The sequence below is a fragment of the Ptychodera flava genome, chromosome 5, assembly GCF_041260155.1.
Source record: "Ptychodera flava strain L36383 chromosome 5, AS_Pfla_20210202, whole genome shotgun sequence".
Taxonomy (NCBI): domain Eukaryota; kingdom Metazoa; phylum Hemichordata; class Enteropneusta; family Ptychoderidae; genus Ptychodera; species Ptychodera flava.
Window position 1 is genome coordinate 21,249,330 of NC_091932.1, and position 23,545 is coordinate 21,272,874.

General features: G+C 37.9%; 1 protein-coding gene across 1 annotated transcript; it reads left to right on the forward strand.

Annotated features, from left to right (window-relative positions):
• The first annotated feature begins 136 nt into the window (after positions 1-136).
• Positions 137-22,593, forward strand: LOC139133230 (p21-activated protein kinase-interacting protein 1-like). Its single transcript, XM_070699723.1, has 9 exons — positions 137-309; positions 4,706-4,868; positions 5,615-5,735; positions 7,618-7,745; positions 8,539-8,684; positions 13,966-14,063; positions 19,355-19,469; positions 21,476-21,752; positions 22,184-22,593. The coding sequence occupies exons 1-9, from the start codon at positions 223-225 to the stop codon at positions 22,246-22,248; spliced, it is 1,200 nt and encodes a 399-aa protein (XP_070555824.1). The 5' UTR covers positions 137-222; the 3' UTR covers positions 22,249-22,593.
• The last annotated feature ends 952 nt before the right edge of the window (positions 22,594-23,545 follow it).

A 23,545-nucleotide genomic window follows, 5' to 3' on the forward strand; every position in this document is an offset into this window, starting at 1 on the left:
GGAAGCGTAGCAAATAAGCCATAAACCCAGAAAAAACACAAAAGACCACCGCTATGTGGAATTAAATAGCAGAACATGAGTGCCTAGAATGTCTTTAAAGATATCAAACTTCAAAGCACGAACATTTTACGTCGTTTGATTTTTTTTCATGGCTTCCGGAACAACTACACATATATCCGTGACGTCAAACACATAAGCCGCAGATCGACTTTATTTTACAAAATGGAGGAAAGCGTGGTGTTTGATGTTGTTGCCGGCTGTTATGAACAGGTTTTACTCGGTTATGAATTACGTCTTAACGACGAGCAGGTGTGTTTCAGATAAATAATTAAATTAGGCTTTCTTCAAACAGTTAGGCTGTTAGCGCAGGTTCTAATCAGCAATGTAGTTGGCAAACGACTAACCACTGTCCACTCCCAGTAACAGTGGAACGGTGGACTAGCTGACTTTTACTGGTTTTCCATAGTCTCGACTCTGGAGAATTTATGCATACACACATAGACAGTAGAGGGGGTCTTCCCGCATCATCTGTCTATGATATACTCAGTGCAGGGCTGTTTGTACATTCACAGTACTGTGTTGACCCTCTTTCACCACAATAACGGAACAAAATTCGAGACCGTCACATGACATTGTTAATACTTTCATAATTATATACATATATAGTGATTTTGGTTGTTACTGTGGATAGAGCTACACATGGAGGGACCATGCCCTTTCACTCCCTTGGCTGTGTTATCTGAGAGTCACGTAGCAAAGAGGGCATCATCTTACGAGTGGTATAGCCACAAACTGATGACGTCAAATCGCCGTACACAATACACAGTGCCATAATTACAAGGCGTCTGTGTTTGAATGTTTACGGCTATTTGACGTCATCAGTTTGTGGCTTTACCACTTGTAAAATGGTGTCGCCAAGAGAGTGGTAGGGCTACTGATCTATAGCAAAATTTGGTCAAGCAGTGTCATTATTTAAGATTGTTATTACGAGTCTTTATACATGTATGCATCACAGACCATAGACAGCCACCATGCAACCCTCTATTATCAGACAACTTCTGATAGAAAGATATTGTTGGAGTTGTTTCCAGATACTCCACTATCTCTGCCCAAGTGTGTTGGGTTGGACATGGCAGAGAACTCGTAAAAAGAAATGCTCAGTCTATGAGCAATCTGACCTTCAAATGACTGCTTGGTGACACTCTCAAGTGCCAAGATTGACTCAGGCTCAAGAGATGCAAAAGTTCAGGCAATTAGCTACTTGTCTAGGATCTCTGCAGTATTGTTTTGGGGTATCAAAATGCCAGAGAGATCCAAGACCCAAGTAGGGGACAATATAAGGTACATTGCCTGATTCTTACACTGAATAGTTCATCATGGTGACCCAAAGCTTTTGCAATATCCATTAAGGTACCCCTGTTGTATCTCCATGCAATATCAAGGGAATCGCTCATGAAGCCATTCCATGTTCCTTCTGAACCCCAGTGAAATTGTAATAAACTTAACAAACAACAAGAATAACCATATCCCTGGAACACATGTCCTGTAGTGTCAGAGGCAGACTGGCTTTGAAGTCTCCAACCCTGCTACTGTTCTCATGAACATGTTAGCAGTCAAATACTTCCAGCAGACATTATGTGAAGTGAATTGTCAATCACTGCACACAATTTATATGTCATTTCAGATAAAAAAAACAACCACCTCAGGCAAAAGAAAAAAAAAAGCCAATGGGTTACTTGGGTGTTGCAGTTTTAAATGCCATGATAATGACTATACATCATGATCTCCTCCACCAAAAACAATACAATGTTCCTATTCACTCATCCTTTCCTTTTGAAAACATATCCTAGATCTTTTTTCCTTGATTTAGGCACGTCCTTCAATTATGGAAAATTTTGCGCACCTCTCCTTAGGTCATAAACAGCAAGGGAAATCTGCCTGAGGGCATCCATGGAACAAAAGTGACTTCAATAGATAATTAAAACTCTATTCCACCCATACCTTTCAGCTTGAACTTCCCCTTTACAACAGTCTCTTTCAAAATCAAGAATGAAACTACTGGAGCAACAGACTGCCCAAATATTACCCATGTTTGAAATTCAAAGTGGCCGTAATCACCATGGTGACACTGTAGTAGCTGGCTTCCACAAACAAGACTAAAAATCTCATTTCCCTACTGTTTTTTATATAGCATTTTTTACATCAGACGGATTTAACCCTTCCACCACAATAGTTTGGCCTTAAAACCATTATCATCAATGGTAATTGTGGACCCACGAATACAGGGAATAGGGGGTTAACTGGTTAGAGGGTGTAAGTTTTGACTTTAGCATGTGTAAGATGCAATTCCCAAGCAACCGCTTGCATACTGTGGTAAATGTTTACAGTACTGTATTTCACCAAAGGTAATATTAGTTAAATGCATGGAAGGTGTTCCTAATGTTTCAATGCAAATCCATAATTCAGTTTTGTATGGCAGACTACTGTTATTGGTGCCCTGTGAGTGAATTTAACTATCAGAGTGAGAGTGAAAGACAAGTACACACATTCATTAGCATTGGCTATTTTGGATATAAACTTTATTGCTGTAACAAGAATTGTATTTTCTTTTGAAAGTTAGCAGGGTAACTTCTATTAAGGACAAAACTCCCATTCCTACAGACTCCACAATTAGCCTGTTGATAATATAATATTTTTCAACAACGAATTGTGTATGCTCAAATGGACTATCAGTGCCCTGTAGCATTGCATTCACATTATTTACACAGAAACTTTCCCCCAAGATTAATGTTCAGTTGTCATTTCTTAGAGTTTGGTCCTATCCTGCGGTCTTGTCCTGGTACTTTCCATTCAGTTCAGCCTGGCTTATTGTTAAAGGCCCAGTAGCTGTAACTTTTTGATGATTTTTTTTTTCACCCTTTTGGTTTTCTATGTCAATTGCAAGTTCTTGTTGTACTCCCCAAAACATGTTGAAACACCAACTGTTTAGTTTGTTAACACAGTGTCTGTGCCTGTACAATGCACTGTTATTGTTTACATCTGATTTCTGGTCCAGACCAGAATTCACTTGTCAACAATAACAGTGAAGTCTATGCATATACAGGCTAGTTGTGTTGACATGCTGAATACTGTGTATCTCAATATGCTTTGGGGAATCGAAGAAGAAACTGTAGATGACATTAACCATTTTACCTGCTAGACAGTATCACTTCCCCATCTGCCAAGTCAGTAAAAAGCAGTATTGAGCCAAAAGCCATATGTATTTTCAGCCACTTACCGTGGTATGTTATAGCAGCTCTAGTCTGTAAAAATCATGTTTACAGTATCTCTGGTTTTAGGGACCTTCAAATCTTCAAGTCTGTATTAAAATGCACCGTATGGGACATGTTTTCCTTTACTAGTTTTAACCAACTTGACCTGATGGTGAAATATGAACTTGGCAGGTAAGGGTTAAAAACAAAAATAGAGAAAATGTATGAAAGGTAACAGCTACAATCCCTTAAAGGTGCCTGAATAAGCAGAAATATGCTCCCTAGGGTAATGTTCATTCATAATATGGATTATCTTTCCCTTGTGCTCATCAATTTAATTTAATGCATTAAAATATTGGGATATTGAAATGGTATGGATGGATAAGATAACATTTGATTTTGAACGAAATTTGACCAAAATATATTTCTAGGGCTCCAAGTCAAAAAGTGGTGGTTATTACAGAATTTCAAGATCCAAATCTGTTAATACACCCTACTTTAATAACTATTGAGGTTTTAAATTTCACTTGTTAGTTACATAGTTGATGCATTGTAGTTCAGAAATATTAACCCTTTGAACGCCAAAGTCAATTTTTGTCACCTTTACAAAATATACCTTAGTCAAATTTTTTCAGATTTTTGCCAAAATGTTGATAAAAAACTGTAGCTAATTTAATGTGATGTCCATTTGCTCCAAAATTATTACAAGAAATACAGAAAAATTCATAAAAATTGGTAAAATGTTGCACTAAAATTTTGTTGGGAAAAATTACAGCACTCAAAGGGATAATTGAGCTGGGTTGGACAACGTCAAGCTTTTCCTGTAACATTGTGGGCTAGATCAAATTGGCTTGAACAGACATCAACTAGAGACCCTGCACCCTGAAACTTCACATTTGTAATGACAATGTCTTTAGCTCACTCGCACTAATGAAGAGACTCCACTCAATCTATGTGTATTAAAGTAATGTCAATACTTTAGGCATAGTTTTGAAATCTCTCATGTAAACAATTTTTGTACCAAAGAACCACAAACTTTCTTAGGGTGGTCTTACACAATAGTGGTTATTTTTTTTTTATTGTTTAAAAAATGTACAAATTTCAAACCCAGTAAATACAGCATAATGTAACATCTGAAGCATTCTGCTGCAGCCACGTGGTTGTATTGAATATCAGGAATAATAAAATTGTCATTAAAGTACAACAAAAATTGATTTTTTACTGTTACAAAACTTGCAGCTTTACTACTCTCTGTAGTATGAATAATTCAATTATTGTTATAAATAAGTGTGGTTCACTGCATATCAAACATCAGTAATGTATACAAAAGAAAATTTGAAAAAAGTTTTTCTGTTGAAGTACTATAACCAATATCACTCCTTCTGAAATGTTTACTTTGATTAGACTTCACCATGTATGCATGTAATGTTTGACTTATTTTATCATTTCTGCAGCAATACCAGTTCAAGCTGAGGTTCACGGAGCATTCGCACACTGGCTGTATCAAGTGTTTGGCGGTCAGCGATACCCACCTTGCTTCAGGCAGCTCTGATGAAACAATACAATTGTACAACCTCAAGCTAAAAACAGATATTGGATCTTTAATGCAACATGAAGGTAAGAACATGTGATAGCCAGCACACCCAAAAGTGATATTTTGAATTTGAAAAAATTACTTCTCAGGGTGCTCAAACCTTTTTTTTTTTCAACTTGGTAGACTATTGGAGTTGATTGGCAGTCCAGGAAAAAGATCAATAGATAATTGATGTATGCCCCTTCTTGTCTTAGAAAATATTTGCTTGAAAACTGTCTAGCCAAAAAGATGAGTACTCATAGCCTTTCCACTTGTCCAGTGTCTGGATATTTGTACAGAATGAATGAACTGAATATTTGCCTGGTAAGACTTATATTGCCAGAGTTCCAGGAGCATTATGAAGTTAGAATATATATATATTTTTTTTGAAGTCCAGGGTACATCTGTATTCCTGTTTAATATTGAAATGAAGGGGTTCCGGAATTTAGTCATAATTACATGTATAGTACATCAAACTGAATCTGATTATCTGTGTTTTATCATAGCCAGCAATACTTGTGTAGGTGTGCCAATCGGACATCCATAAATCTTCACTTGCATAGCGCAATTGCCCCTGGTTTCCCATTCACGGTTCCAAGGTCACTGTAGCAAAGCAGTCAGATCAGTTGTTGAAAGGTCAAAATGTCGTGTTTGCCTTGTAACACAGACAAACAAACAATTTTCAATGATGGCCTGTTTTTCAATTTCTGGGAACAAGGTTAATGTAACACATTGACCAGGTATCCGGATGTCAACAACATTGATGGATTTGGCATATGATTATTTGCAGGTTCGGTTACCAGTATCGGCTTCTACAGCAACACACATTTACTCAGCGGAAGTGAAGATGGCACACTGTGCATATGGAAGACGGGGACGTGGGACTGTTTGAAGACATTAAAAGGACATAAGTACGACTACATTGTACCTTCAGTTGTTTACCAGCAGGAGTTGGGAAGACCTCAAAATTACCCAATATTCCAAAACCTTAGCAAAAAACACTGATGTGTGTGGTTTCATTGCCTTAACTAGTGTATCCGTTAAAGCCGCACTTTTCAATCCCAGCTTCTCGCATTAGTGGAGTTTTCCTCCCAGTCAAACGCTTGGCCAGTACGATGTTTGATTTCTATAACATTGATTACACAAACTGATCTCAACCTTTTGTCACATTTTGCTAATCCTGCAAACAGAGTTTATGCAAGCTTTTGATTGACGGTCGGTTCAAATCACCAACGGTCATTGATTCCCCACCACAAACGCTCGAATTTCCTAAAAAATTTTCTTCTAGTCGCGTTACACTTTGAATATAACCACAGAGTTCGATCGGCAGCAACTTCGCGCTGACCGCTTGGCAGTCTGTCTGTGTTTTTGCGGCCGGGGAAAACTAAAAAGTGGCATTTTCTGGAGCGTGTGCCCGCGTGTTGCCTGTTTGGTGTCCACTTACACAATGAACGCCGCCATACCTTGGCGTCCTTTTAAAGGGAGGCTCTGCCTTTAACCACAGACTTTGTAGTTCACTTCAGAGGCTGTGAATTAATCCTGAGAAAAAATGGCAGCGCCATATACACCATTTGTAGATGTCAATGACATCCATTCTTTGTTTCTTTACTGAGTTGAATTCTGTTGAATTTCTGTTTTCTGCCCACAGTGTCTTAAAAAAATGTGACAAATTCATCTGTAAAACAACAAACACTTAAATTGTTCAAAATAGAAAGCTTCATGTACACATAATTGATTGGCATTAAGCGGATGATACATCAAGTCAAACGGAACTTGTGCAAGATAGTTTATTTGCAAGTTCATCAAAAATTTAGCATTTTTTCAACTGAGCGTCTTTCAACTGAATTCAGTCCGGTAGTTGTGAACGCTTACTCTTTCAAAGAAAAGGATCAGTTCATTGTATCGAAGGTAGAAATCAGATTGTACTGTCGAGTTGGATGAAATCAAATGTATGCTAGCAATTAGAAAGTAGCTGTTTTACTCATGTACGCCCTTTCTGTTTGTTTAGATCCAACTACATTATACAGAACAATAGTAAAAAAATGTTGTACGCTCCATGGGATTCAATGGTAACTTGTTTATTACGTAGCGGGCTGCATAGTCATCATTTGACTGAAAGTGAACTTGAACTATTTTCAACTTGACAACTTTGGGAATTTGAAAATCGTAAAATTACATGTTTTACATAGGAATTATTGTTTTTACAAAATAACGTTTAAAAGAATTCGATAACAGCATTACATCAATATGCCATTCAATGATGAAAGTTGCAGTATCTTTTCAACAGATTTTGTCTAAAATGGAAATAAAGCATATGAGTGTCATTTGTATGTTGTGGTATATTGGCGATATACCACGGCTGGTATACGCGCGAGCTCTCAGCTTGAGCAAAAATCCGTTTTTTGACGTTCCATGCTAGAATTTCAATATACTGTTATGATATAATAGCAATAAATCACACCCAGCGACGGTATACCACTCGATTTTGACCAGTTCACTCCATATATGCACTGGCTATTGCTCATGCATATATGTCATGAACTGGTCAAAATCTCGTGGTATACCGTCGCTGAGTGTACTTTATTGCTTAATTATAGTTTGGTTACCAGTTCAGGGTATTCAGATACACTTCATTTGCCAGAGATAACAAAAGTAAATATGTGTGTAGATATGTAAGTAGATATGTATGTAGATATGTAAGTAGATATGTGTAAAAGTAATTTACACATATCATGTACATTTGCACTATTCAGAGTCCTGGATTAACCACCACAACCTGTTATTTTATTTCAGGGGTGGTTTGATCTCCATGTCCATTCACCCATCGGGGAAGTTAGCAATGTCCATCGGCAAAGACAAGTCTCTTCGGACATGGAATCTTATCATTGGTAGAACAGCATATATCACAAATATTAAAAAAGGTACTTGAAATCGCATTCTTTTTGTAAAATCTTTTAAAGCTGGTCTTTCATAGCTGCAGAGCTGTAGCTCAAGGTTTTACCTGGGTATTTGGGTCAGACGGAAATTTGCCATCCAACCCAAATACCCAGGTAAAACCTTGAGCAACAGTACTGCAGCTTGGTCTTCCTGTGCCCATCGTAAGTATTTTACTTGCTCTCATGCCCACAGCTTGTGAAATTGATAAAAAATTAGAGATGTTTTCAGGGAAGTTTGCAATTTGGTGTCCCTGTGAAATTCATGTTTTGAAAATGAAACATTGGTCAGGTGACATTATTGTATTCTGTATGGACACATTCTTAATACAGTGAGTGAATGGCATGGCTCAGTGTGGAGTTGTTGGCTTTACTTTAGTTGGACTCCCTAGAACAGTATCAATTAGTACAATGGTGCACATAGACATTGCTTCTGATGGACTCCCTAGAATAGTATCAATTAGTGCAGTGGTGCACACAGGGATTGCTTCTCATGGACTCCCTAGAATAGTATCAATCAGTTAATTAATAAAGAAACCGAGCGCTGACATTTGTAATTTCTTCACTAGAAATAATAACAAGATATGGCATGCTTATATACTTTCTGACAATTGAAATTTGACCCATTACTTGCCATCAGCGTGCTGCTGAGTTCCAGAAATAGACATTCTATCAAGAAATCTTGATCAGCTGTGTGCCCACAGGCAGCAAACAAGACCTGGGTGTGTCTTTTCAAATGCTGTCTCTCACAATCTGTGCCCTGTTTGGATTTCTCCTTCAGTGGGAGAACTCATCCTGTTTTCACCGAGCGGGAACAACTACGTAGTGGCAACAGACACCAAAATTGATGTGTATAACCTTGAAAGCGCCAGCATTACTCATTCCTTTGACGTTGGATTCAGGATATTTGCAGTCACATTCCTCACGGTAAGTTTTTCCGTCTCTATTCAAGGTAGAATGCGCCTTGAGAACAGATGTGGACTCTCAAACTTTTACAATTCTTTTCTGATCTACCACTTGTTGTGGCTCATTTTGAATCTCTTGGTATAAGAAAAATCTTCACCGTCTTAGTTTTACCAAAATCGAAATTTTTATTTTTCTCCATACAGTTAACGCAGGGATGGCGGCCATTTTGAATTTCAAGTATCGATAAATCTTGGGTAATTTGTTTCTCCAGTAACAAAATTTTCACCATGACCGTCGAATTTATTCATGATTTTGAAAGACAATGGTTGAAAGATTCCTCGAGGAAAGTTTGAGTGAAAGTTTAAGTCTTTCACATTCGAGGGACATACTATCTTAAAGTCACAGTTCATGCCTCAGGCTTACCATATGTACATTTCTGTCCTACAGAATGACATTGCAGGCAGATGTGCTCACTGTATAATTTTCAACATCAAACTGTAATATCAGTGAACAAAATGACCGCCGCATTTTGCACTCATAAATCTATGTTGGTACACCTCTGTGGTGATTTCTGTAAAACTTTCGCAAATTGTTTAATAAGACTAAAATACTCCATCTAATAAAGCAAGTTCTCAACTCTTTCTCAAAGCCGTTGGTGTAAAATAACACTTCCTTCTTGAAGTACAAGTACAAATGCATTTAAAGCATTAGGCTCGAGTCCAAACCTACATATGAAGAACCCATCTGTTAGAAATGAAAAAAAAAATTATTTCTTGTTGCAAATCTTTGATTATATGTCACTGTTTGTAGTGTGAACTAACAAAATCATCAGTCTTAGAACAAGATCACTTGAGAAGAATTTTAAGGAAATCTAAATTTAGGTTATAAAGCTAAGCTTAGAATGTGATATCATGGCTTTTTATTAGCTCACATTTGGTTTTACCAATGTGAGTTTATCGTATAGGCTGAAGTCGATGGCGTCTGTATGTATGTATGTGTGTATGTATGTATGTATGTATGTATGTATGTACGTACAGTATGTCCGTCAACATCAAAAATACGCAAACCGCTGCACGTTTCAGCTTGGTATTTGGTGTGTGGATGCATCCTGGGCTATAGATGGGATTTTGTTCAAATGAAGTCTGCATTGCCAAAATTATGCAAATGAGCTTACAAAATGTGAAAATGGTTAAGAATTAATAACTCAAGAACCGCTTTTTTGATTGCTTTGAAAATTTGTGTGCAAGTACCTTAGGTGAACCTTATACAGTTTTATGAATATTGTGAAGATATCCTTAATTTTGTATTTTTCCTGAATTTTTTTGTGATTTTTCTCATTTTCAGTAAAAATTCTTCTTCTCTGAAACCGCCAGCCCAATCGCTCTCAAATTTGGGTTGTCTCTTTGCAAGGGTGTTACTCTTCTAATTTGTTGAAATTATGACAAAATTAGGAAAATTACTATTTTAAGCAATTTTTACCTTCTCGTGTCTATTTATAGACAGAGAAGGTATTAGTTGAAAACCAGTATGCTGGTGTCAACTACTTCCGTCTGTCAATACTTCCGTCTGTCAAGATCCGTTGACGTTATGCCATTGTGATGGGTCATATCATAAACTGGTGGGGGTGTTCATGGTTCAGGTTGAGGTGTAGGAGAACGATTTTGAGCTGTGACAAAAATCAAAAGGGACTTAGTGGCATAGCCACAGTGTTACATGTAAGCCTTTCTCCAAGGTTCTTAGTTGACTACGATCTATTACAGACTACTGAGCTGACGTTAGGGGTACTCACTTTGTGTTTGCTCACCCTGTGTGCGCTAGTGTTTGGTACTGAGTTGCGTGGATATCCCCTCATGGCCTCACGTGATATGGGCCTGTTGCATAATCTGCAGATGATCATATGCTTCTGAAAACGGTCGTTGTGTAAGCCTGTCGGCATTTTCCTTGCATTTTTTCTCATTTAATTTTGCAAAATATCGGCGAGTACCTCAATATTTCAAGATAACTCTTTCTTCCCAATCGTTTCCTTGAGTTTCAGAGTCATATGAACGAAAATGAGTGAAAGTTTTTGACAGGAAAATCGGACGTCGGCCATGTTCAATGTTTACAGTACAATCAGAAGTTTATGTGGAGGAAATAACTAACAAACACTATTCATGATGCCCGCCCTCTAGAGGCAGACCTTCCTATATGAAGTACAACATTTGATGCTTGTGGAAAGCTTGACCACACAAAGGAGCATTTTAACTTTTAGAAAATGACAAATTGAATAAGAAGCTATTCTGAAAATGTCAAATACTGAGAAAAATGCGCAATATTCAAAATAAACAGGTTAACTGACTGTTCAGCTATAAAAAATAATGAAAATGTTTATGATCAAAAGTTTTTGAGATGCGCACATTTTAACAAATACAGAAATTATTAACATTATAAATATAAGGCCAAACTATTTTTCAGGGATGGGACAGGTTGGAAATGAGGGGTGAGAGACAAAGGCACTCCTATTGCTGCATGTGGATGCAGCCACACCATTTCATTTACAGCATACTTATTCACTGTGTTGTGTTCAAGTTCCATATTGTACTGACTGTCATACAAGGATAACATAAGCAAATCAAATCAATTACAAAGGATCAATGCTGTTGTGTGAATTTGCTGAACACGGCTGATTTTAATATTTCGCCCTACATATTTGGTATCCAGCAAAGGCATATTTTGATGTAAAGTCAAAATTAACACTACATTGCTGACAATATATGTTACCGTTTCTGCATGAACTTTTCTTTTTTAAATTATAGAAAGTACTTCGAACAGATTAACAATTATCGTGATGTCAACCCATGATTTTACATCACAAAGACTGTAATTCTGCTAATTTTTTTTGTTTTTCAGTCATTTTATAAATTTTGCACTGCACAAGATGATTGAACAAATTGCAATGTTTGAATTTGTAAACTCAAAGAATAAAAATCCTTTGGTCACAGATTAAATTACTTTTTAAAAAGAAATTTACTCTTAAACACTTTTAGCATATATTCTTTACACGGTCATGTATTTCAAGGAAAATATGCCTATTAAAAACAGTAATTTCTTCACTTTCAATTTCTTTTGAATACTATGACAATTATCAGCCATGGGGTTTTACAAACACAAGACCAGATAAGCGTTTTCATCATTTCCACAGGACTCTTTGGAATATCCCTTAAAAACAGTTAAAAGTGACTTAAAATGATCACTTGGTATACATTTAATTTACAGATGCCAGGTTGTGTATTTCACATGCACTCAGGTCAGTAGGAAGTGCGTCATTACTATTTTGGACTGTTAATTCTTATTTCTGAATTATTTAACCTTTTTTCCACACTGAACTATCTTTAGGCAGTTTATACTGTAGCTTAGAATTTTTTTTGATTGATGTATTTAATCATCTTTTGGGTTCTTTGGGTCCATATCTCACCTCATGCCCCTACATCATCAACTATTTACCAACAACTCCATGCCAACAACCAATTACCTGACCTGGCCACACATTAGAGAAGGTACAGCGTCATTGACGGTATTTTGTCATTTTTGGTCAAAAAATCTTAGACAGTATTTCTTTTTAAAACCCCTGGACAGACAGCTTTCATATCTGGTACACAGACGTACAGAGATGACAATAGTTAGATATGTGGAAATTGTCCTGAAATATAAAAAATTGTATTTTTAAGACAATATTGTCATTTTTGGTCAAGAAAACTTTATCTCAAAATTACTTGTTTGATAGCTTTGTAATTTGGTATAAAGTCCCTTGTTTGATAGCTTTGTAATTTGGTATAAAGTCCCGAAAGATGTTATTAGATAAATTTTCTGCTCAAAGTGTTGGGAAACCCCAAAATTTGTATATTTTAGGTACTTTTCTCAGTTTGTGACCTTAAATGACCTACACCAACCCAGGATATGTTGTGAGACAATTTTGAAGGCTGTGAACATAATTTTGTCATATTTGGTACCAATTTGTAGGATAATTTGATCCAGAAACAAAGCTAGAGTGATTTTTTTCATTTTGGACCAATTTTTGCAACTTTTCTATGTAAGACATACAAGAACTGATGAGAAATTTGGATCCAGGATAATTCCAGATGTTGTAATCACCGCCCACAGTGGAAGGCATTTCACTATCTGTAACTAACTTAAGTGCTGTTTACATTAGAATGATAACACTCAATCTCCAAGGTTGTAAATGTACTTCCTGTCATTTGGTCTTATGTAATACCAAGGGGTGGAACATTTGATATTCAGGAGGGGGTAGGGTCTAGAAGATCGATGATGCAGCATTACTTTTTTACCAGATCCCTTGTGCATTTTTGCCCACTCCCACCTTTTCTTTTTTTATCAAGCCTTCTCTGTTTTTTGTTGTTGACATTTGCTAATGTATTTAGGATCTGCTTCTCCCATTGCTATAGAAGTTGATATGCATGTTCCTAAAGATGACCTCCAGTACCTAAGTTGGAGACCTTATTTGCTTTTGTCATTCTTGTTTTTTCTGGTTTAAATATTTCTTGAATGGACCAATTCAAACCGAATGTGAGCACATAGTGTCCTTGACGGTATTTTTGTATTATAGAGTCCATTACCCTTTGAATGCTGTAATTTTCTCCCGCCAAAACTTTAGTGCAAAATTTTACCAACTTTTATGAATTTTTCTGTAATTAGTTGATAATTTTGGACTAAATAGACATCACTTTTCATTTTCTACAGTTTTTCTCAAAATTTTGGCAAAAATCTGAGAAAAATTGACGGGGTTTATTTTATAAAGGGGACAAAAAATAGACTTTGGCACTGAAAGGGTTAAATATGTCATCAACAGCAGAAAATATAAAGCAGATTATCAAACATTAGCTTCCTAAAGCTGCAGTGGCTGTTACAACAAACATGTTGACATATTATGCGCCTCAAAACTAAAGACTTCAACTTCTGTCCAAACTTTCCTCAAACAGACTTTAAACCATTCTCTCTCAAAATCAATGGCAAATTCAAGGATTACTCTTCACAGTAGAATATAACAAATAACCTAAAATTCATATCATTTATGATTTCAAAATGGCTGCTGTCACTTTATCATCGATGCACAGCGAAAAATTTAGTTTTCAATTTTCACGAAAACAAGGTGGCATTAACTTCATTTACCTCACTAGTTTCAAAAAGAGGCCAGACGAGCAGTAGGCTTGAAAAGTTTTGTTAAATATTTAAAAGTCTGTATAATTATCACCAGAGGTGCTCGTTACCTTGAAGTGACCTATTGTTAGTGTCATTTTTTTGGCAGGAAGATATTATTGCTGTAGCCGGAGATTGTGAAGCCATAAAATTATTTAGCATAGAGGAAGAGAGATGCCTCCAACAGTTCACAGCTCACAGTAAAAGGTGGGTACATCTAGCCAATGACACAATATTGGCTAACATAGGTGAAGTTCAGTCAATGTTTTGGGTGTTTTTGTATTTCAAGAAAAACAATGCCATATGAAGACTAACAATGAATTTTATAAAACAGGTAAACTTGTGATATAAAAGGAATCAATATAAATAATGTCTGGCTGAACTCGTGTACACCAAGATTTCAGCTTCTTACAGTAGCTGTACGATAATTGCAGTATTTTTGTGAGGAATTTTGAAGAAAGTTTAACCCCTTGACTACCAAGGCCAATGTATTCCTATATACCAGGCCCCTTATGTAAATATTGATAAAATCTTGGGTGTGGTCATTGCAACAACACTGCTTAGAGTAAAAATTAAGTCAGTACCAATAAACCATGTATTTTCTGAATCATCATGAAATTTCCCACTTTTTCATACATAAAGTTTGTATTTCCAGGTCATGTGACTGGTCACATGACTCATCATGTGACCAGAGTTGGCAAAGAATATGCTGGGAAAGATTATTTGAAGCATCAGGACGTTTTTTGAACCCATAAAATGACTCAAATTCGAATACAGTTGCAATTTTCATGGCATTGTCTTTACATATATGTAAATATACCCTTTACTACCCTTTACTTTATTTATAGGTGTACCTGTTTAAGAATTTTCTCATAAAAAGCAGAGAAATGAACCACAAACATCAGCTTCTGACATAATTCTGTATTTGAAAATCAAGACATTTTATTTGTAAATATCGTCTTTTATGTCTTCCTTGCAGAAACATGCATCTAAAATGGTTATGATTTATCAAAAAATAATTGACAATATTTGAAATACATTTTAGGGAACAACATATCACATGACCAATTACATGACCAGTCATGTGGCCAGTCATATTGACAGTATGGCTACTATAAAATTTCACTGGGTTATAGTAAAAAATTATATTTCCTCCAGTTTCATTAACAGAATATTGCTGTTAATAGGACATATTTACATGTTACCCATTTGTTTTCAATAAATAAACATTTCATTTCATTAAAAATAAAAATCCATAAAAATCTTGCAAGTAAATGACATCAACCAGCTTCTGAAAACTGTAAACAATCAGCGCGACGCTTCTGTGATCAGCTTGAACTTTTAGGGTCGAGGTCATGGGTCACGACCTTTGCTTCCGGATTTTTGCCGTACTCGGACGTACGGGAGCACAATCACATTCAGGCCAGGTCGGAATACATTTATCTTAGTCGCGCTGTATGCCGATGCCGAAATTACGTGATTTTTAGGGACAAACACGAAGTAAATACGCCTATTTTACTGTGCCGGATATTTCCCGCACTAAAGGTATATGGTAATTCAAAATGGTGCCGGATATATCCGGCGTTCAAGGTAGTCAAGGGGTTAAATGCTTTTAAGAACTCGGATACCATTTCTGTCATCTGCTAATGATGTGTACCAGGCGCCAAATGTAAAATAATTATTTTACACATCAGAAGAACATATTCATACGAAAAGGGTGTATTTGCATGCATTTATCAATAAAAACTACTATAGCATAAGTATAAATAAATCAATACAGACGTAAGTAAATACATATATGAGTGAAAAAACATACATATATGTGAACCAATTCACACAAGACCTATGAAGACAGACATATACATACATACGTGCATACGTACGTGCATACATACATACATACATACGTACGTGCATACATACATACATACATACGTACGTGCATACATACATACATACATACATACATACATAACATACATACATACATACATACATACATGCATACATACATACATTCATACATACATACATACATGCACTCACGCACGCACGCACATACATACATACATACATACATACATACACAAGCCCATATGCACTCATGCACGCACGCACGCACACACATACATACATACATACATACATAGCCCATATGCACTCATGCACGCACGCACGCACATACACACAAACCCACACACTCATATACATACATACATACATACATACATACATACATATACATACATACATACATATATACATACATACATATACACACATACAGGATCGAAAAGTTTACATGAGGGGAACGAAGTACGCTTGCGTATATCCACTCGCACACACACACACTGCTACTCGGAAAAGTTTACATGAGGGGAACGAAATACGCATGCGTATATCTACTCGCACACACACACACTGCTCTGAAAAGTTTACATGAGGGGGAACGAAATACGCATGCGTATATCTACTCGCACACACCACACACACTGATCCACGCCGCCCTGGAAGATATCCTATAATGCATTGCTGTAAGCCCAACGCCTAAACCGGAAATAGGCTCATTTGGCGTCAAGACACCAAGGCGAGCGGACCGGCCTCGCTCATCCAATCTTGCTGCATATGGCAAGCAATTGCGATAATGACGAATGCTTTATTTCCAAAAATCAGTAAATGACATGCTTTATCCATCCGTACTTCAGTGAGACACGTTCCCCAGTCAGTAAATGACAATGGGGCCGGGGTACCCCAGGCCTCCCACAAGTATCAGAGTGTTCACAGCCCCGTGGATAGCTGTGATATCGCAGCGGTACTCGTGGCGAACGCGATCGAGTCATTGGGGTCATCGCCACAGGGACTGTGGCGATGACCCCAAACCAATGACCCGAGCGCGTTCGACACGCCACAAGTACCGCTGCGATATCACAGCTACCCCGTGGATTGTTGTAGCGAAGCCAGCAGTTTTTCTCACAGAAACAATAATGTACTCAGTAAAACGTTGTCAGGTACATGTAACATGAAAACTGACTGAGGTCGAAGTGACTAAGGCACCGGGATTGATTTGACCACAATCAACGACAAGAGGGTGTGAATTACTTGGGTCGAAATGGACAGGGGTCGAGGTGACCTGCTGCCCCGGTCCTCAACTGCAGGCCTGACGGCCTGGCTATGTTTACATAAGGCGTCCACATTTTAGAAAATCACTAAAAGTAGGCAGAAAGAAAGCCCCCATTACGTGAAAACGCTAGGGGTCGATAGGGGTCGGATGACAGTTTGACACATTTCGTACCATTAAGAGTCGAATGATACTACATTGACCGGGTTGACCATATCACTTTCATCAAAAAACGTCCGGGGAAAAGTGAATACATTTGATGTTTGACCAAACTTTACAAAGCATCAATTTTTCGATCAAAAAATTCACGCGTAGAACTAATGAAAATTCGTAAAAAAATACCACTGCCTTGTACATCAGGCACTAAAATGTCGTAGGCGTGAAAATGAGTTTATTAGAAAATACACAGTGGCTCTTTATATTAGTTTGAAAATTCCAGTTCTCCGTACTCCGTTGCTGTCTAGTTCCAGTGGGCATACTTGGCATTCCAGACATTCATTCCCTGCTGAGTGGAGCTACGTACGATCCTGAGTAAAGTAAGCAGAGAGTTTAGAGAGCAGAGAGTTTAGCAGTAAAGCTGTTGCTTTAGTTCCAGTAAGCTGTTGCTGTAGTTCCTGTTGAATGCTGTATTTAACCATTAAAGAATATAAGCCGAATGGCAGAGAGCTGTAATACACGACTCCCAGTGTTAATTGGCCTGGGTTGGGCCGTTAACCCCAGCAGAACTTCGCCGGCATGGCAGGTACCATTAAGTCAGAAACCCTTACGGGGCCTCTAAGCAGTGTAGTATTACTCAGGCCGGCTACCACTTTACCACTGTGTAAAGCCCTGTACGAACCCGACTCACGACACAAAGGCAAGAAAGAGAAAAAGTGTCGCACATCTTTGTCATCGTCACTAGCCTTCGACGCCGCGAGGTACGTAGAGTCCGAGTAAGAAGTGTGAGCTCCCCGGTGTGGCACTTCCGGGCCTGCAGATCGTCGCGTCAGTGTGTGTATCTCAGAGAGAGTAGCAATGTGTGTGTTGTGTTTGTTGTGTGTGTGTGTGTGTGTGTGTAAGTGTGTGTGTGCGAGTGGATATACGCATGCGTACTTCGTTCCCCTCATGTAAACTTTTCAGAGCAGTGTGTGTGTGCGAGTAGATATACGCATGCGTTTTTCGTTCCCCTCATGTAAACTTTTCCGAGTAGCAGTGTGTGTGTGTGTGTGAGTGTGTGTGTGTGCGACTGGATATACGCATGCGTACTTCGTTCCCCTCATGTAAACTTTTCGATCCTGTATGTGTGTATATGTATGTATGTATGTATGTATGTATGTATGTATGTATGTATGTATGTATGTATGTATGTATGTATGTATGTATGTATGTGCGTGCGTGCGTGCGTGAGTGCATGCATGCATGTATGTATGTATGTATGTATGTATGTATGTATGTATGTATGTATGTATGTATGCACGTACGTATGCACGTATGCACGTATGTATGTGCGTGCGTGAGTGCATGTATGTATGTATGTATGTATGTATGTATGTATGTATGTATGTATGTATGTATGTATGTATGTATGTATGTATGTATGCACGTACGTATGTATGTATGTATGCACGTACGTATGCACGTATGTATGTATGTGTCTTCATGTCTTGTGTGAATTGGTTCACATATATGTATGTTTTTTTCACTCATATATGTATTTACTTAGTAGTTTATTTTTTTTATTGATAAATGCATGCAAATACACCCTTTTCGTATGAATATGTTCTTCTAATGTGTAAAATAATTATTTTACATTTGGCGCCTGGTAATGATGTGGCATTGATATACGTGGTGACTTGACTAGAGAACCCCAATGAAATTTACCAGGGTGCAGCCCCTCACATAAACAAACCTGCATCACTTTATGTTTGTGGTAGACATGAGCTTGTATCTCATAACAGCAGGGTTCTCAACAAGGGGGTTTCGAGGAGTTGGGCACTTCCTGTTTTTTGAGCTTTCATTTTATATGTTAATAACCATGCAAAAGAATACATTTTTGCAAAAGAAATATGCAAATTATACATTGTTATGTAAATTGGCCACCCAGATAGTTTTCAAAGTAGTGCAGAATACTGACTAAATTACAAGTCATTGTTTTCTTAATTGGTTCAGCCTGTAGGCAGGTCGGTAATTTCTATTGTCTGCTGTTAGAGCATGTTTCAACAGGTATATTCACAGAACTTGGCTGTCAAATAGATTATGAAAATAAACTTTAACATCACTGGTTACTGTTGGTCCAAACCCATGCTATGGTACATGTGTTACAAAACATTTGCAAAATGTCATTTGTATATATTTTCACCATACATGTACTTACGAGACATCTATGATTTTCCTTTTCCAGGGTGAAGTCCCTGAAATGTGTTGCAAATCCAGTACAAGAAAAATCATATAGTAAATTGTTGTTGTCTGCATCCAGCGATGGTTTCATCAAGTTGTGGAGTGTTGACACAAAAAAGGTAGGAGTGAGTAAAATACAAGTAAGATGACAGAATAGTGTTTACATTTCTCATAGCTACCACTTATAAATTCACATGCAAGATGTTAGTGTTAGAGATCTGTAGTCTTCCAGATAAGTTTGTTGTGGCCTGTGAGTAAACTCAGTAGAGTTTTATCACGCATGCTACATGAAATTTGCTAACCCCTGTCTTTTTGTGCGGTCATGAATCTTCCCATATTGTTGATGTACAGCACATTGCCGGGTGCATTTTAAAGGTAGTGGAATCGATCCCAGGGATCGAGTTTGTTCTAGTCTGTAAGAGGATTATGAAGGTGTCATAGCCTTTTCTTTTCCCCGTTGAGATTGTAATCTAGTAGGTAAATTTCCTGGCAAGACAATCTGATGCCTGAACCATGCCTTTAAGCTTGAAGCAGAGCCTCCCTTTAAAAGGGCGCCAACCTATGGTGGCGTTCACTGTATAAGTGGACACCAAACAGGCAACATGAGGGCACACGCTCCAGAAAATGCCACTTTTTAGTTTTTTTCGGACCGCAAAAACGCTGACAGACTGCCAAGCTGTCAGCACGAATCTGCTGCCGATCGAACCCTGTGCTTATTATTCAAATTCTACCGTGACTGGAAGACGTTTTTAAGGAAATTCGAGTGTGGTGCTGGGGAATAAATGACCGTTGGCAATTTGAACCGACCGTCAATCAAACGGTTATATAAGCTCTATTTGCAGGATTAGCAAATGGTGACAAAAGATTGAAATCAGTTTGTGTAATTAATGTAATAGAAATCAAACATCGTACTGGCCATGTGTTTGACTGGGAGGAGAACTCCACTAATGCGAGAACCTGGGATTGAAAAGTGCGGCTTTAAGCTTGAAGTGTGACAAAAGCCTATTCATGTGTGCAAAGCCTGTAAATAAGTTTTGTACAGTTATGCAAATCCAAAGCTGACAACCCATCATCAGTGATGAATATCATGATTTGTACACCTAATAAGCAAAGATGTCAGGCGTTTGCAGGAAGTAATCTGTGCCTTTAAGATAGTATGTGTCTTGAAACTGAAAATTTTAAACGTTTGCTCAAACTTTTCTCAAGGCATCTTGAAACCATCCTCTTTCAAAATCGCCACTAAACATCATGGGTCACCGTGCAAATTGCGAATTGCCAAAACTTACTGGATATTCAAAGTTCAAAATGGCGGCCATCTCTGTGTTCACTCAATGGAGAAAAATTAATTATTCTATTTAACAAAGATTGAACATTTGAAGGCCCCTGAAATCACAGATACTGGAAAACATGATTGTTATGGTGTTGAAACAGACCAAGCCAAATGGGTGGAATTACGTATGGTTTTGGATCAGAACCGCTTTTCACTGAGTTGGTTGATTGGGAAGTGATACTGTCTGGCAGGGAAAGGGTTAACCATGCCATGGAATGCCGCTATAAATACTCTCTGTATTAGAGGGGTGACATGCCACTCATTTGTGGGTGTTTAAATGGCAACTTTGACACAAAATCATAATTTTGATAACTTAAATTTGCATGATTTGTTATAGTCCCCCCTCACTCAGAATCAAATCCCCCCTAAATTTTCAAGCCGAGGGTGACATTTTGAGAGAAGCCTACAGAAAACACTGGTTATTGTAGTTGCATAGTGTCAAAAGCTAGGCTCTCTGATAGAAGGTATGATTAAAACGCTGCCATAATCCAGCCGACAGCAATGGATGCATATGTGATACATCAGATTTAACCCTCTACCTCCATGCACATACATAGATCTAGTCATCCCTGTACTATGATGTCACACTATTGGTATTCGACCACGATGAATCCATATTCCACATGTCGAAATGGGACCCGGACTACTTTCAACGTAAATGTGTATCTTTTGTCCGTGACGCAGCCACACTAATTCGGAAGACCAGGGGATTCTATAAAATATTACCCGTTCCATGTGTTGTATCAAAAATCTCCAAAGTCCAGTAATGGTCTTATGGATATGTTCTTAACACAGATGAAACATGAACCAGTACTACTCACTGAAGTTAACACACTTGCCAGACTGACATGTCTCGCTGTGGCCGCTAGGAAACCAAAAAAGTCCGCCGACAGAGAGAAAGACAAAAAGCCGCCAAAGAAGGCTGACGAAGAGAAGAACAGAAAAGATGAAGAGACAAGGAGGGAGAGACACTCACCGGAAAAGAAGAGGTCGGATGGCAAGGAGAAGAAGAAGGGAAAGAAACGAAGATCTGAAGAAAGCACGAAGTGGGGAGAACGTGACGAACTTGAATGTGAGTCATGTGCAGAACATGTGTACGCCATGTGACTTTTGTCCCTTGTATGTCCTTTGTGTTGGGCTATATTGAGAGATGTTTGCCTCTGAGTAATGCATTTAGAAACGTTCTGAAACAGTACTGCATTTGCGACAAGCGGTGAGTTCATAACCTCAGTGCACATAACGCATAACATACAAGAAGTATATGAAAAAGAAAACAGGAATTGCTGTTGTATTGTCACACTGCATTGACAGACATTACAAGACTCTGATTGGCAGTGCATCCATGATGTTGAGCTGCCTGTACTCGTGCATAGATTCTTATCAAAAAGTGGTCATCTTGTCACTTATTAGAGTGAGTATCACCGTGTTCATGGCACCACCAAATCACAAAAGCATTTTTCATGCAAAACGGTAACAATTTCATTTGTTGTCACTTTCTTACAGCTGAAAAGAAGAAGAAGAAACACAAGGACAAACAAAAAGAGAAAAAGAAACAAAAAACAAACTAAACTTACAAATTTCCGTTCCCTGTCATATTTTATTGAACATGTGTAGGCATACTTATTTTTTTACTCTCTGTGTACTGTTCTGGGATGTCAATATTCACATATGCTGTGTTACCCCATGCTTATCAACTCAGCTTGCCATACTTTGACGTCCTATCATACAAGACAAAAACTGTGGGGTCAAAGGTTAAAGTTGAAAAAAAAGGCTGCCGTATATGTTATCAAGCACAGATGTTTACTACACAAGTTGCTGCAGAAACAATGATTTGATAGTGTACAATTTTCTCTGATACTGATAACTATGGTTTCATGTCTCAGATTTGAATATTAAAATTTTGCTGAATGTCATCAGCTGTCATGGTCAGTTGTCTTTTTTTTTAAGGTGAGAACCCAAATTTCCTGACACACTGTCCATCAGAATAGAGTGTAAAACGAGACTGTGTGAATGCAAACCAAATCTCCATCACATTGATTCCTTGCAGTGGTCAACCATTGCTGTACGTATCCGGTTAGTTATCGCAACTGTGGTGGCGCCCTCACACAGATAAGTAAGAGTTGTGCTAGACAGCACCCCCAGGTAGACAATTATGCCATTTCAGATTTGTATTGTTTTGCAATAGGCTTTCTGCATGTTTTTGTGCATCCAAATGACAAAGAAGAGTCAATTGAAGCAATACACTTTTCGTAGATCGTAGGGTTAACCCGATGGCCTGCACGCAGTAACTGCTGGTGAAAAAGCCAAACAATGGGCCAGTTTAATTAAACTGGGAACAACTTATCGGAAAGCACAGGCTGCAGTACAATAGCTACCATCTGTTACTTTTTAAAAGGTATCAAAGAGGCAAGACACAAATACATTTTTAGCCCACAACCATATATTCCCAGGTCCCGAATTCTAGGCCCACAACCCTATATGACGAAGCCTAGTTTTGTATTCTGAGCGCATAAGCCTATGCTCCCTGGTTCTGTGTTAACTATAAGCCTACAAGTCCATGCCCCTTAGTTCGTAATAAATGTGTAGTATGAATCCAGGAAATTTTATATGACCCATTGATTTTCACTAAAATTATGAAGTGATCGGTCATTATGTTACAAAATGATATGTAAAAACTGACATATCGAAAAAGTTAAACTGTTAAAGTGTATGTTGGACCTCAAAAAATCATGGGAAATTGTCAAAAACGTCCTTGAATTTTTCATGACTTTTAAACTTGAGTAGGAACCCTGTTGTAAGCCTACAGCAACAGAGAACACACATTGAACAACAGTTTTATCTTCCGCGTGTTCCAGCTATCATAAC

Bases quoted from the DNA above. Each gene is read 5' to 3' on its own strand.
- LOC139133230 (XM_070699723.1), top strand. From the start codon at position 223: ATGGAGGAAAGCGTGGTGTTTGATGTTGTTGCCGGCTGTTATGAACAG. The intron at 8,685-13,965 runs GTAAGTTTTTCC...TTTTTTTGGCAG, and splicing joins TTGCAGTCACATTCCTCACG to GAAGATATTATTGCTGTAGC. The intron at 21,753-22,183 runs GTGAGTCATGTG...ACTTTCTTACAG, and splicing joins AGAACGTGACGAACTTGAAT to CTGAAAAGAAGAAGAAGAAA.